The 13,779-nt window shown below is 41.1% G+C and overlaps 1 protein-coding gene across 2 annotated transcripts; it reads right to left on the bottom strand.

Moving 5' to 3' along the window:
- Positions 1-1,075: 1,075 nt before the first annotated feature.
- On the bottom strand, positions 1,076-6,569 carry LOC311274763 (uncharacterized protein). 2 transcript variants are annotated; one of them, XM_084382702.1, is made up of 3 exons: positions 6,459-6,569; positions 4,038-4,485; positions 1,076-2,450 (listed from the first exon to the last, which is right to left on the bottom strand). In XM_084382702.1, the coding sequence occupies exons 2-3, from the start codon at positions 4,349-4,351 to the stop codon at positions 2,000-2,002; spliced, it is 765 nt and encodes a 254-aa protein (XP_084238828.1). In that variant the 5' UTR covers positions 4,352-4,485; positions 6,459-6,569; the 3' UTR covers positions 1,076-1,999. The 2 variants fall into 2 exon arrangements, with proteins under 2 accessions (XP_084238828.1, XP_084238829.1); XM_084382703.1 differs by having other exon boundaries at positions 6,455-6,558.
- Positions 6,570-13,779: the final 7,210 nt, after the last annotated feature.

A 13,779-nucleotide genomic window follows, 5' to 3' on the forward strand; every position in this document is an offset into this window, starting at 1 on the left:
ACATTCCCTCATTTTATTTCATTTCTGCAGCAGTATATTGTTACAAATGTCTTTCCTTCTCAGATTACAGCCAATTAAGAGACAGTGCTGCAGTACATGCACAGATTGAATTAACTGGCTTTTAGTATGGAGACAGCAGCCTCACTCGCAGACTTAGATACAGAAAAGACTAAAAAGGCACGTCACGCAAGGTCTCAGTTTTCAGCCCTGGCAAGCCGAGAGCAGCCAACGACCATCGACTAAAGCAGCTTCCCTCATGAATTTACAAACTATTGTTGAATTATAAATGAGAGGCCTGTTGGGAAAAGATGTTTAAATATTGAAAGAGAATTAATCTTGTTTGGGCCAAGGTGGACTCTAAGGTTATCATATCAACAACAGATGTTAGCTTTGTGGCGACAGGGCTACTTTAGAGAATGATCAATCTGGGCTCATCTGAAAACAACTTAGTCTGCTCAGCTGTATCTGTACTTATTATTTCTTTGTCAAGTACTGTGCCATGATTTCTATTTGACTGAATAAATAGGAACCACCAGAATCATAATTTAAGACTGTAAGTAAATGAAATGCAAAGTGAGACTGATACAGAGAGAGAGTCAGAGGAAACACAGAGAATGGTGTGAAACAGGGAGGGACCCTGTCATGGAAAACCAGCTCAGGAAATGCCTCCCAGTTGGAGAAACAATAGGCTCTTCTACAACTACACTGTAAAAACATTACCGTATATGGAGGGAAAATAAATAGTAAGCATAGAGGAAAGGCAAAGCAAACTCCTCTCTTGCTATCTATGTTCAGGACTCAGTCACTATTATAATATTTTTGCTGCAATGCAGAAACAGGTTCTGTTAAGTTGTGTTTTTTAGTTGTGGAATGCAGGAAACACCATGTTGACTTTACATCAGACCTCTCTGATAATGTCTTGTGAAATTCAATAACCAATTTAAAGGTGCAATATGTTAGAATTTTTAGTTTAAAAGAGTCAAAAAAAATAACTCAAATGACAAAAAAAGAAAAGACTTTTTATGCATTTCAAAAAAATTGATTGTGTTTAAGAGATATCTACTGAAGTGGGCAAGCTAACCAGCTAGTCCTGGCCAGTCCTTTCTCGTAATACCACTCTGGAGGTCCTAGTCCAGACTGCTAGCTGCAGGGCTAACTGAGCTAACTAGCTAATGGCAGCTAAAGTTGGCAGCAGTTAGTGGTTACTCTGGTCATAGGTCGCCTGTCATTTATTTAGAGTATGACTTCAAGAGTTGGCCAACTCTTACATATACTTTGCATCTTTAATTCATCAACTCATGTTTTATTTTCAACTCATTGTAATAACTATGATTGCCACTTTAAGTCAGGTCAGTTTAAATTGTCTCATTTTCACATTATGAATTCAAGTGATGCAAAAGTCTAACATTTTGGGAAATACACTTATTCACTTTCTGGTGGAGACTTAGATGAGAAGACTAATACCAATCATATCTGTCAGTTAAATATAAGGCTACAGCCATTAGACAAGTAAGCATGGCTTTAGCACATACAGACTGTTATCGGAGAAACAGCAAACAATTTCGATTTTACATGCGGTTATGTACCGGTTTATTTCTTGACTGCGACTTGTAACATCCAGGAGTATCCATTGGTTGCCTTGAGATTTCCTAGTCTTCTTATCTCATTTCTTCTCATTTAGCCAAAAAAGTGCAATTCACAATTTGTCAAACTATTCCTTTAAGTAGAGAGATGAAGTCTCAACCCTTGGAAATTTCTTTAATAAAAATTGTACAGTAGTCAATTTGAATTGTCATGAATTACACATATGTTTGTCAATTAAAAAGACAATTTTGCAAATCAAGTCACAGTTTGCCATAAACATTATGAATAACCATTTAGTTTTGCACACTGTGAAGTCATACAAAAGGTTATCTCTAATCATCCCTGGATGACTTTCAGTCCATCAGAAGTAGTCACTACAGTCTTCTCAAACATTGATGTCCCCAGTCATGTTCACTCAGAGAGACGAGTGTTCAAACAGGATGACTTTTGAGTGGGTGGAGAGGCTGGAGAGCCTGGAGGGTCTGAAAGTGCCGATCCGAGAGTACACATCTACGTCTGAGCAGGCGCCCCATGACAGGTGAGGGCTGGGTGGGGTGGTGTGGATCACAGGCAGGTGGAGAGGGAAGGCCAGGGAGGGAGGTGTTGGAGGGATGGAAGGTGGTGGAGGCATCACAGGAGGTGGGGGTAGTGGCAGTGGGGGTGGAGAGGGCACTGGTGGAGGTGGAAGTGGGGTGATGACGGTGGGTGTCACCGCGGTTACAGTTTGGATAGGCGGCGTAGCTTCGGGGACCGTCCAGTTCTTGGCTGGCAGGTCCTGACACGATTCAGGGTGTTTGAGTGTGTAGGTGGCGGTGTGGAAGAAGCTATGGTACTCCAGAGCGTTCCTCGCCCTGGCCAACCTCAGCCTGCAGGACACAACACAGATCAAGTTTATCAATAAGGTAAGTGTTATTGAGATTAAAAGAACAGTTCAACATTTGGGGTTAGACGAGGAGATCGATGTTAATGACATGTCTTACATCAAGTACAGAACTGGACAGGACATGTTTAGCCTAGCTTAGCATTAAGACTGACTCCTGGTTTTGTCCAAATTGGAAAGTCTTTAAGGCCTGGTGAAAATAGAATGTGTCATGGTGAGGATTTAAATACATCAAAAATGCAGGACTGTCAGCACAAATCAGCAGTGACAATGTAGTGCTAGCTACCTCTAACACTTCACCCTAAACCTTTATCCCAACGAGGACACCATACCCCTTGGCATGAACGTGCAAAGAAGAGGGGTAGGTCTGAGTGGCAAGGGCTAGGGGTGTATTGGGATTGGGCACAGAGGAGGTGGTAGTAAAAAAAACTAGTTATCTCCTATTGCTTAACAGCAATAGGTCAGGAGGACGAATGCTACTGACCAGTTGGGAAGGATCCCACCAGATCTCCCTACCCAGACAGCAAAATTGTACCAGACAGCCTCGTCTGGCCCACATACCACATGGAATGATGGCACTCAGCTCCTGCTTGCCAGATCTGACCCACAAGCAGGTCATACCATGGCCACATGTCAGCCAAGAGTGAAGCAAATAAGCCAGAACTGGTCCAAGTTTGGGCCAGACCCAGTCCACCGGAAGAGCCTGAACTGTGGCCTCGAACAGCAGTCTAAAAGCTCTCCAGGATCAAAGAATCCTCTCCCTGATGCTATCGCCAGGGCCTGTTCAAAATCAGAAGACACTGAGCCCTCAAGGAAAGCCAAAGCTCTCAGCAACTCCCATTTCCACACTGAGATCACTGCTGTCCAGAGGAATGTGGAGTGCAGCTTACAGGAAGATGAAGACAAAAAAATGCATACCATTGTCCTGATGTCATTAATGTCTTGTCCCAGGACTGCTTGGGGATTTGGTCAGGTATGCTTCAAAAACACCTTCTAATGTGTCATGCAGAGAACTGGGTCGCTGCTCTTCCTCCCTGCAGTATTATCGAATAATCGCCCCTAATAAGGCTCTGCTCTCTAAAGCTATTTAGAGATAAGAGTTATTTAAAGCTCAATTTATGAAGTAGCAAAACGAAAAAATGCTGTTTTCACTAGTAGTAACTTCACACAACTCCTGAAACAGCATGATGAACTAGTAAAATACAGCAGATGTCTGAAAGTAAAAACAGGGATGCAGGAGGGAAACTAAAGAGATTCAGTTAGAAGCTATAAAGGAACACACAAAGACTTTTAGAAACAGCTTTTTGTTCTCCTGCACAGACATGAGTTGAGTATCAGAACACACACTTGTTTGGGGGGGAGAAGGGTTGTCTTCGTGGCTCAACTCGATGTAGGAAAACTGGTAATGGAAAAGCGAATCGACGTGGCATGGTGTGACTTGCCGTGGCCAAAAGCACCAATGGAAAAGCCCCATAAAATATCCCAAAACTGGGAGAAAAAATCCAAAATATTGGATCTCATGTGGGTGAGGATGGTTTGTTACACCATGTATTACCCTGTGACGTGTACACACCTGTGTCTCATTCGTAAGAGTCTGTACAGCAGCAGCAGGATTATAGCTCCAGCCAGGGTCAGCAGCAGGACGGCCACCCTCACATCCAAACTCCAGCATGACTTCCCTGCAGGTCCAGGTGAGCTACAGGTCCTGGGGGGCTGTGGTGTCTGGAGGGGTCCCTCCATACCCCGCTTAGGATTGATGATAGCCTGGACCAGGCCGGGCTGAACTGTTTCCAGCAGGGTCGGGTGTTGGTTTCTGAGCAGAGCAGTCCGCGGCTGTGGGGGGATCTGGAGAGATGTGCTGCTGGTGACCTGATGATCAACCTGCATAGTGCCCGGTTTGATTGCGTGGAGAAGAGAGGTGGAGTGTTGCTTGATGTTGATTACTTCTACATGTTGAAGACGCTGAGACGAGTGAGCGTCTCCAGGGAGGCGGCTTCAAACGGCTTTAAGTGTCAGATGCTCTGTAACATAAAAAAGTTCTCAATCACTGCATGTTTCAAAATGAAGCCATCTGGTATTCAATTTGTCTTTTGTATCTGTTTCACAATTCAGTGAGAAGTACTTTTCTTATTATGATACAAACACTGTAAAAAAAGTTACACACTTGAAGAGCAACAGAGCAACTTACATTCCCTCCTTGTGTGAAATGTAATGTGCCTTAAAATGCTACTTAGACTTTGTATTCATAATAAAAATAAATCATAGTGCTTGTGCTTGCCACTGACAGGCTCAGATTGTTATTCAAGTCGTGTGATCTACCTTTATGTGAGTGAAATCCTTTTTGTTTTACCAGAAACAGACGTGATGTCGCTCGCCCCAAATCCACCAGACTCCATTTAGACACATTTTCCCACCCGAAAACAATTCATTCAAACTTGACACAAACAAAATACACCTCACCAAAAACATCTTGGTTCAACTTTCCACAATACCAACAATCACCAACTCTGGTTCAGTTGAAGTGAACTCTTGATCGCAGCAATATTCTGGCTCTACACACTTTTTTATCCCACTGCTTCTCTGATGTCTATACTCCCTCTCACTGATCTTCTGGCATTTTCATGTTTAAGTCGATGAATTAAGGGTTTATTTCCGTAAAACCATGTGTTAACATAGCTCCCAGTTTTTAAAAAAAAAAATACAATTCCCCTTTAATGGTACCTTCTGGCATTTTCTCATAACAGAAACAAGTTTTTATTCACATTGCATCACTCAACAAAACACATTGAACACACACACACAATATTTTTCCTTCCTCATAAAACATTTGAAAAGCCTTATCTAATCTCTGAGACGCTGAAACAAGAAACCTCCAGAGGAAATGACAAAACTGTTTTCAAAGGCTGAGTCATGTTCCCCATAACCCGTACATTTACTTCGACATGTACATTTGGTGAAATGTTCTTCACTATGGTTTCAGTCGTGTCTGTTAGCTAGACTTGTTCTGCAAAATTGAGTTAAGTAAACACATTTTGACACATTGTTGCTAAATGACTCAAGGCTTTTTCAAAGGTTTTTTCCATCAGACAGTTTTTTCATCAGACTAGAATGAAGTTGAACACAACCGGCGCAAGCATACAATCCTTTCCTTTCACACAGTTTGGTGTTTTTAACAGCAACATCTTTACAATGTCTCACTGTGACTGTCTGACAACACGTAGAGATTTATTACTCTAACTACCCCTTCACTTCAGCCCATTATGGAACCAAAATTGTGTCAGGTTTTCTCTTAGTGAAGAGTGTTAACTGTTACAGTAATAGTCATGAACATACTGAACCGTGGCCTCAAAACTGAGGTGCACACCAAACCCTTAATTTTGCAGCCTCGTCGCCAGAATAAAATGTGTGAAGTTAACATTTCTGCAAACCGCAGATATGTACAAATTTGCACGTCATGCTGACTTCCATGTCGCGAGGTGTAGGGGATGGTGACGCAATTATAGATAAGCAAGATGGCTGCCAAGCCAGTGACCACAGTTTGACACTGAGTTTCAATATCTGTTAATGTGAAACCACTGTATATTTCTAAGGAAACCTTGGTATAATTTCCAGTTATCTTGTTGCGAAAAACAAAAACAAAAAAAACGATTAGTTGACAAGACATTGGAATATCTCTAGCTGTGTTTGGAATGACAAAACCAGGTATTTTAAGCCAAATCAAGATCTTTTCCTAACCCTAACCAAGTGTTTTTTGTGCCTACACCTAACCAGCCCATAAGCACAGCATTCTCACAACATAAACTTGAAAGAAAAACGTAAAAAACATCCCGTAAAGATGAAGAAATGTATTTAACTTTCATTATATCTGTGGTTTGCAGAAATGTACATTGCCTACATGAATTCTGGCGAATGGGTTGGATCCTTGTGTGTCGTTAAACCCTTAGTATCTAGTATGCTGGCAAATATAAGAAATAAAGAATTGCAACTTACTTACTTAAATTGGTTGGCGTTGTAGTAAAAACATTTGTTAGAGAAACAAATGCACAAAATCGAAGAACACAACACAACAGGAGCAGTATTTAAAAACTGTGCGGCTTTCCAGGACCAAGTGCAGAATCCTGAGCACACACCAACGGGAGGAAGCCAGTGAAAACAGCAGGAAACACTGCACTTCCCTAACACACAATGAAGAGATGTGATTGGAGAGCACTTCCTATCACCATGGTTACAGGAAACTGGTCAAGGATGTCTTTTTTTAAGGACTTCATTTTTGAGTTGAGAGTGGGTCTGAACAAAACACACATGTGAGCACACACAAACTTGGAATCATGGCTTAGAAAGGATCTACTGTGGCGAGGAGACACTTATTATTCTTCAAGTCTTTCAGAGAAACTCTAAAGCCCGCTATTATATTACCGCGCATCATCCACCCGTGTAAGATAAAAAAGTAATTTAAGCCTCTTATCATATAAGTCATACAAGGGGGAGCGGTAGGATGGAAGTCTAAAACTTGAGGCACAAAGAGAAGTCTTGTGTTAAAAGGGTTTACAAGGCTTCTTTACTTTGATAAAACAGGGAACAAAACATCCAATAGAGTAGTGAAACCACATGCTACACACAGTCTGGCCTTTATACCTGAGCTTTATCTGGGGAAAAAAGAGCTAATTGAACAAAAGCTGTTTCAAAGTAAAAGAGAACCGGCTGTTACACTGCCACTAAAGCAGCCCACATTAGTCCAGGCTGTGCCACTGTGGGTCAACAGATGTAGAGAGATGAAGGCCGCCATGAAAGCCTGGGAGCTATCTGATTGAGCCGGTATTCAGGGGACGAATAAATGACACACAGGCACAGAAAGAGGCCGGGCTCGGATGTAAGTCCACCTCTCATTTATCTGTCTAATAAGTTCTGATGCCGGGCCAAGCCGAAAGGGAGGAACTCTTAGCTCTCACTCAATATCCCTGCCTGGCACCATCACAATCCTCTGATATTGAAGAACAGACTAATATTAAAAGATCTGTTATCAGAAGCCCAATTGTAGTTCAGGGGGAGGTAATCTGCCCAGACAAGCTGCTAGAAAAGGATTCAGGAGCTGTGCAGTTTCTTAAGACCACACAGCTGACAACAGAAACAAGTCTTCATTCTGATATGTACCGTTTATTTTTATTTTTGTTGTGTCATCTTCTCTTTTTTTGTGTCATTTTGATGTTGGATTAACTAGAACAAATGCGGGCAGGGTCAAAAGTATCGACAAAATCAAATGAGCACATTGTGTCTTGTAGGATGGTTGAGGATGATGTTAATGATGACAATGAGGATGACGACAATTATGACAGTAATGAGGATGATGACAGTGAGGATGTTGTTGGTGCTGATGATAACAATGAGGATGGCAACGAGGATGATGAGGCTGATGATGAGGATGATGATGATGATGATAATGAGGATGATGGTAGTGAGGATGATGATAATGAACATGATGGCAGTGAGGATGATAATGAAACCACCCAAGGCGCGTTCAAAGTGTTGATGGTCTGATGGCTGCATCTTCATCAACACACAAGCTGAAAGATTCACCCCTTAATATGATAATGAGGATGATGACAGTCAGGATGATGATGAGGATGATGAAAATAAGGATGATGATGAGATTGATGATCATGATGATATGAATGAGGATGATGAGAATGAGGATGACGACAACGAGGATGATGATGTTGATCTTGATGATTAAAATGAGGATGATGATGAGGATAATGATGAGGGTGATGACAATGAGGGTGATAATGAGGATGATGATAATCTGGATGATGTCAGTGAGGATGATGACGTTGATGATTATCATGATGATGACAATGAGAATAAGGATGATGGTGATGATGCGCATGATGACATTGAAGATGACGACAATGGGTATGACGATGACACTTCACGAGGATGATGATGATGAGGCTAATGTCAATATCCATGCACGAAAGATGAGAATGGTGATGAGGAGGGGCGTGATGTAATGATAATGCTGGTATTGTGGTTTTGATACAGATAATGAGGAAGATGTTGATGATAATGAAGATTATTATGTTCACAATGTTGAGAACGAAGATGACAAAGATTATATGATAGTAATGTTCAGGGTGAAGATGGTGACGATAATAATGGGCAAAATGATGGTTTGATTATGATGATGATGCTGATGCTGCTGATGATGAGGATAAAGATGATAATCGGGAGGATGAAGACGATATGTTACAGTTGACGGCGGTGTAATAAAAACAACTCTGGGTGAAAAGCGGCTGAGTTAATCATCCCACAGATGTAAATGTATTCATGAGCTCTTAATGTGAAAAGCTAATGTGGCCGTTATCTGAGTGTGGAGCCGCTCTGATAGGCTGATGGCGGATTGAAGTAGGAGTTCAGTGATTGGACTTTTTTTTTCTGTATGTATGACTAAAGACTACCAGAGAGCTGGTCAGTGCTCTTTGACTGGCCATCCACTGCTACAAACAAGACAACCCATCACATACTGCTCACTACAACCGCCTTCAAGTCATTAAGAATGATGCAGTGTGGGGGGAAAACCACAGAGGAGAAAAACAGAGCTTGTGTGAATATAGAATCTTATAAAAAATGTATATGTATGTTACTTTTTGTTTGGTTATGCAACAGCTTTTATGTAAATGTCCATACAAAATGTGGCTTTAAATTCATTTATTTCTGAAACTAAAACCCTCAAGACATGTTAACAATTCTGCCGTGCAGATTCAATTTAAACAGGGATGCACTGATTTGACTCATAGGTGCGGCATATAAAGGAGTTTATTAAGTTGTGACCAATCCACACCAGAGACCGGTTTCAATGTTCAGCTGAGGTTGATGCTTAAAGCTACAGCTGATACCAAACCACTTCCTTCATTTTTCCTAATAAATACATTTGAATGTGAAGGCAGTGGATGAGTTGTCAATTGCATTCATGTTTAGCAAATGTAACCAAAGATTTTCTTGATATAGTTTATGTGAAAGGCAAGTACAGCCAATCTGAAGGACACTCCGAGTCAACGTGTAAGGAGACCAGAAGGACACCGCTAACTCAACAGAGACTACCATAGGCATCGCAGTGGGACTCCCTTGAGTGGCTGTCACCATCATCATCTTGTCTTCGAGGCACAAGGCATCAGCACTTGAAGACACCTGAAGATGGAAGACCCAGGTAAGATAAGCCCATCTTTCCTGAAGAGGGAAAATAGTGTTCCCATGGCAATTTTATGATAGCTACAAAGTAGGGGGAGGGTGATATGTCCTAAAATTTATACAACAGAATGGGGTTTTTTTGCAGGGGCGGATTTATATCACAGTATTACAAAAAAAATAAAAGGGAGAGACTCCACTCAAACATGATTCTACCTCCTTTAAATGTAAAGGTATCTGTTTACTCATTCGAATAAAAATAACGTATAGGCCCACATGTGTGTTGGGAGAAGTAGCCTGCCCGATAGGATAGGATTAGGCATCTGATTTTTCTGGTTATAAGACACCACTGTATGGTCTCTTTATTTTAGGCTCAAAATGCTAGCATGGCTCAACAGCAGCATGTTGTGACCCAGCATGACTTGGTTCCCTTTGTTCTTACCAAAGAGCCATTGAAAAGAATTGGATCATTCAGGAACGTTACATCACTTGATGATGATCTTCTGTTTTACTTAGAATATAATACACTCTTCCACAATCTGTGCCTTAAATCATCTGCCTTTTCATTTTCCACTGTACCACTGCTGTTTTGAAGGTTTCAGGGAATTTTGTTGGTTCTACAGGTTTTAACAGTATTTTCTTAAGACAAAGGGGATGTTTATGGGCTTTGAAAAGCTCTGGAGGAGTCATTTGAACTATTTCAAACTATCACACTTATTCCAAAAAATAACTTGCATAATGCATAATCTGATGCATTTAATAATAAAAGGTGTTTTACATAAAAGTGGACTTTAGTCAATGTGTAATTCAACATACCCTGTAATTTATTTCTCCTTCAGAGTCTCTATGGAGTGATTAGGCCGTATGTGTCCAGTCAACCATGAGAGGATAACATGACTTTAATGGCCACTGACCAGCATTTATGTAAATTCCACAAAACCCTTAAATAGCATCCACCCTGGCAAGCTGCAATGACTAGTGCAGCAATTGTCAATAACATCAAGTACAGCTCATAGATAGAGAATGTGTTTGTGGAAGGAAATTATAAACTGTAATACATTTGTTACATTGATATCAGGAAATTGAACCCATTGCTGGAGCTCAGACAGCTCAGGAGCAACGTTGCCATTAAAGTTGAGCTTGATAACCCAACAAAGAGCTAATATAGTGATGAATAAATTAAACTGACATGACATGACAAGATGCTAACTGCTTTATCAAAACCTTATTGTTTCCAAAACCCTGCTTAATAACTTTTTTGACATGTCATCTTGGGGTACAAATTACTTAAAAGTGACTGGCCCACACTTTGGAGAAGAAATTACAATAAACACATAATCTGATAAATTGCCTCCAGTGATGTCACTCAGTGGCTTAGTTGCATTGTGGGTAATGTAGGCACCAGGCTTTGCAGAGGAAGAAGAATGTGTGTAATAAAAAGGTGATATCTCTGGTACTGCTGTATTGATTTTAATCATTTATTTTTAAACTCTCCATACTGAGTCCAGCAGTGTTATAGCAGTGAGATGTTGGACCAGTGGCACTGCTTTTCAAAACCCGGCACCTACGTTACCCACAATGCAACTTAGCCACTGAGTGACATCACTGGAGGCAAAAAATGGTGGTGTCACACTTTAAGGTACCTTTAAATCCTACGTTCACCCAGCAAAGAGCAGATAAATAGCTGATTTCTATATCCTTATTATATTTACATTGTGTCTGCTTATGCTAAACTACAATGACCAGCCCGACTGACTTGACAGGCTGTTTCATTTCAATGCCAATTTTGACGTTTCTTGTTAGGCAGTGACCTCTGGTGGTTGTAGTAATTATTACAGCCCTAAGGAGGAAGTTGGCCAACGTAGTTTAAAGAGTTCACATAGGGAGGAGGTCAGGGATGGGTGGTTGGGGTTAATAAGCACAGGACTTTCACCTGGGACACTGCTGTTCATGTCCAGCGTGACAGTGAAAGTCAACGATAAGTTCACTGACTCCACCTTCGATGTTAATGTCAACTATCAACCATCACAGCCTGTCAAGTCTGGATCCAGGATTTTGGAAATACTGAGCTCAAATATTTCTGGTAAAATAGTATATAAATCCTTCGGAGAATTAGAAATCTCTTCGATTTTATTCTATTTAGTATCTGCACAAAAACAGCTATTCTAGGATATGTAGCCAAACATGATGGCTTTAAAAATCCAACATGTGGAATGTGTGCGTAGTAATAAAATATAAAATCCATTTGATGTTACATATACCTCCCCAAACTCCCAGAAATATTAATGATAACATGACCTTGGTGTCCTCAGTGGTGGCTATAGCCCAGCAGCAGTTTCAACAGAACCTGCTTGTGAAACATGACCAAAAAAAATGACAATTGTTAATCAAATGAATGGATGCAAAATTGATAAGATCGAAACAGTCAATACAAACTCAAGATTGGGTGTCCATATCATTGTTCATTAAACTTCTTCCAGCTGCTGTAGGCCCACAGTTGTTGGCCTTGTAGCTTCTCATCTATTTTCTGTTCTGGAGTTGATGGGCAGGTACACTCAAGTAACACCTCAGGAGCTCTTACCCCAGGACATCTCAGAACAGACTGACCGCAGGGACTGAACTCTTAACCTGTCTAATGTGTCACAGTCTCGAGTTCTCCCTAGACTCACTCTTTCAAAAGAAAGAAAAAGAGAGAGCACTAATTGTTTAATTGACGTGTAAAACATCGTTGTTAACGCCCTGACGCCTCCTCGTCCTCCTGACACAGTCAGTCTGCGTCCTGTTGGCTATCTTCAATCCCACATGTGTGTCCGCGGCCTCCGGCCTCGCGCTGTCAGATCAGCTTTCCACGGCAGACAGCACAAGGTCATCAGATGACAACCTCTGGCCGGGGCTGCCCCGCAGTCGCTCAGCTGTCCACATTCATTCTCAGTCAGCCGTTGTCCTGCGCTCACCAGCCGTCAGGGTGGCACTGCTCTGCAGCCGGTTCGAATCTCTCATCTGTCCGCACAAAAACACTCCTGACATTTTGGGAAATTCACTGATTTGCTGTCTTGCTGTCGGTATGATATCAATCTCAGATTCATCTCTGAGAACTAAACACAGGGACAGCTCAGTATTTGAGCTGAGGGGGAATGAAATTACCAGTTCTCATATGAAGGGCTGTAATTTATTGTAGCCTATTGTCATTAATAATTAATCTATGGATTGTAGCCTCAATTAATCTTACGGTTGTTGATATATCACAATAAGCATGAAGTAACGCCATGTTACAATTTTCCTGACACTCAAAGTTATGTCTTTTTTTGCTTGTTTTGTTGACCGACAGTCCAAAACCCAAAGATGTTTGGTCTACTGTTACAGAAGACAAGGAAAACCAGAAAGTAACCGTTTTACGTTTTTCATCAAAGTAACAAACATTATGGTAATCAACTAACCATTTCAGCTTTTACTCTTATACTTCACATGGAGAACTCAGAGGGCTATAATGTACATTCCCACAGCAGTCACTCCATCAGTACAACAGTCATGTCATAGTCCACTGCCTCTCGGAGTGACTCTTTTAAACAGAAACACAGATCTTGTTCACTAATTATATATATGTTCACTATTATATTATTATTATAATTTTACTGAGGGGTTTGTGTTATCTAACTGTTAAATCAACACTTCCTGCACAGATGTTTAACATTCAGTTCTTCACAGAAAAAGAAGAGCCACTCTGAGGCTTTTTGATGTGAAAGGAAGAATTATAATCGCACCACGGGAGGGCCTCTCATGTAAAACACCTGTATATGTGTCAAGTTTCTTTAATGCTAGCTTCAAGGAATAGTGTTAAAATGTGCAACATGCTTTTTTTCCCCCTTGGGTTAGGGTTAAAACTGACATTTTAAAAGATACCACCACCCATAATACCAGCCAGATCCTTCAAAGGACCGTCAAATAACAACGGCTGAGCAGGTCTTAGTATCATTTATAAAATGTTATATTGTGCGTTTCAGGTAATTGTTGCCTGTCATGCAGTGCAGCTGTGAAGACTCATGCCATGCCCCCTGGCCCCCTCCCAGAGACAACACGTCGGTTATGAATGGTCTTAATAGACGAGTAGAGGACAAAATGCAAGCTGTTTAGGA

The sequence above is a fragment of the Pagrus pagrus genome (genome assembly GCF_965226575.1).
Source record: "Pagrus pagrus genome assembly, chromosome: 19".
NCBI lineage: Eukaryota > Metazoa > Chordata > Actinopteri > Spariformes > Sparidae > Pagrus > Pagrus pagrus.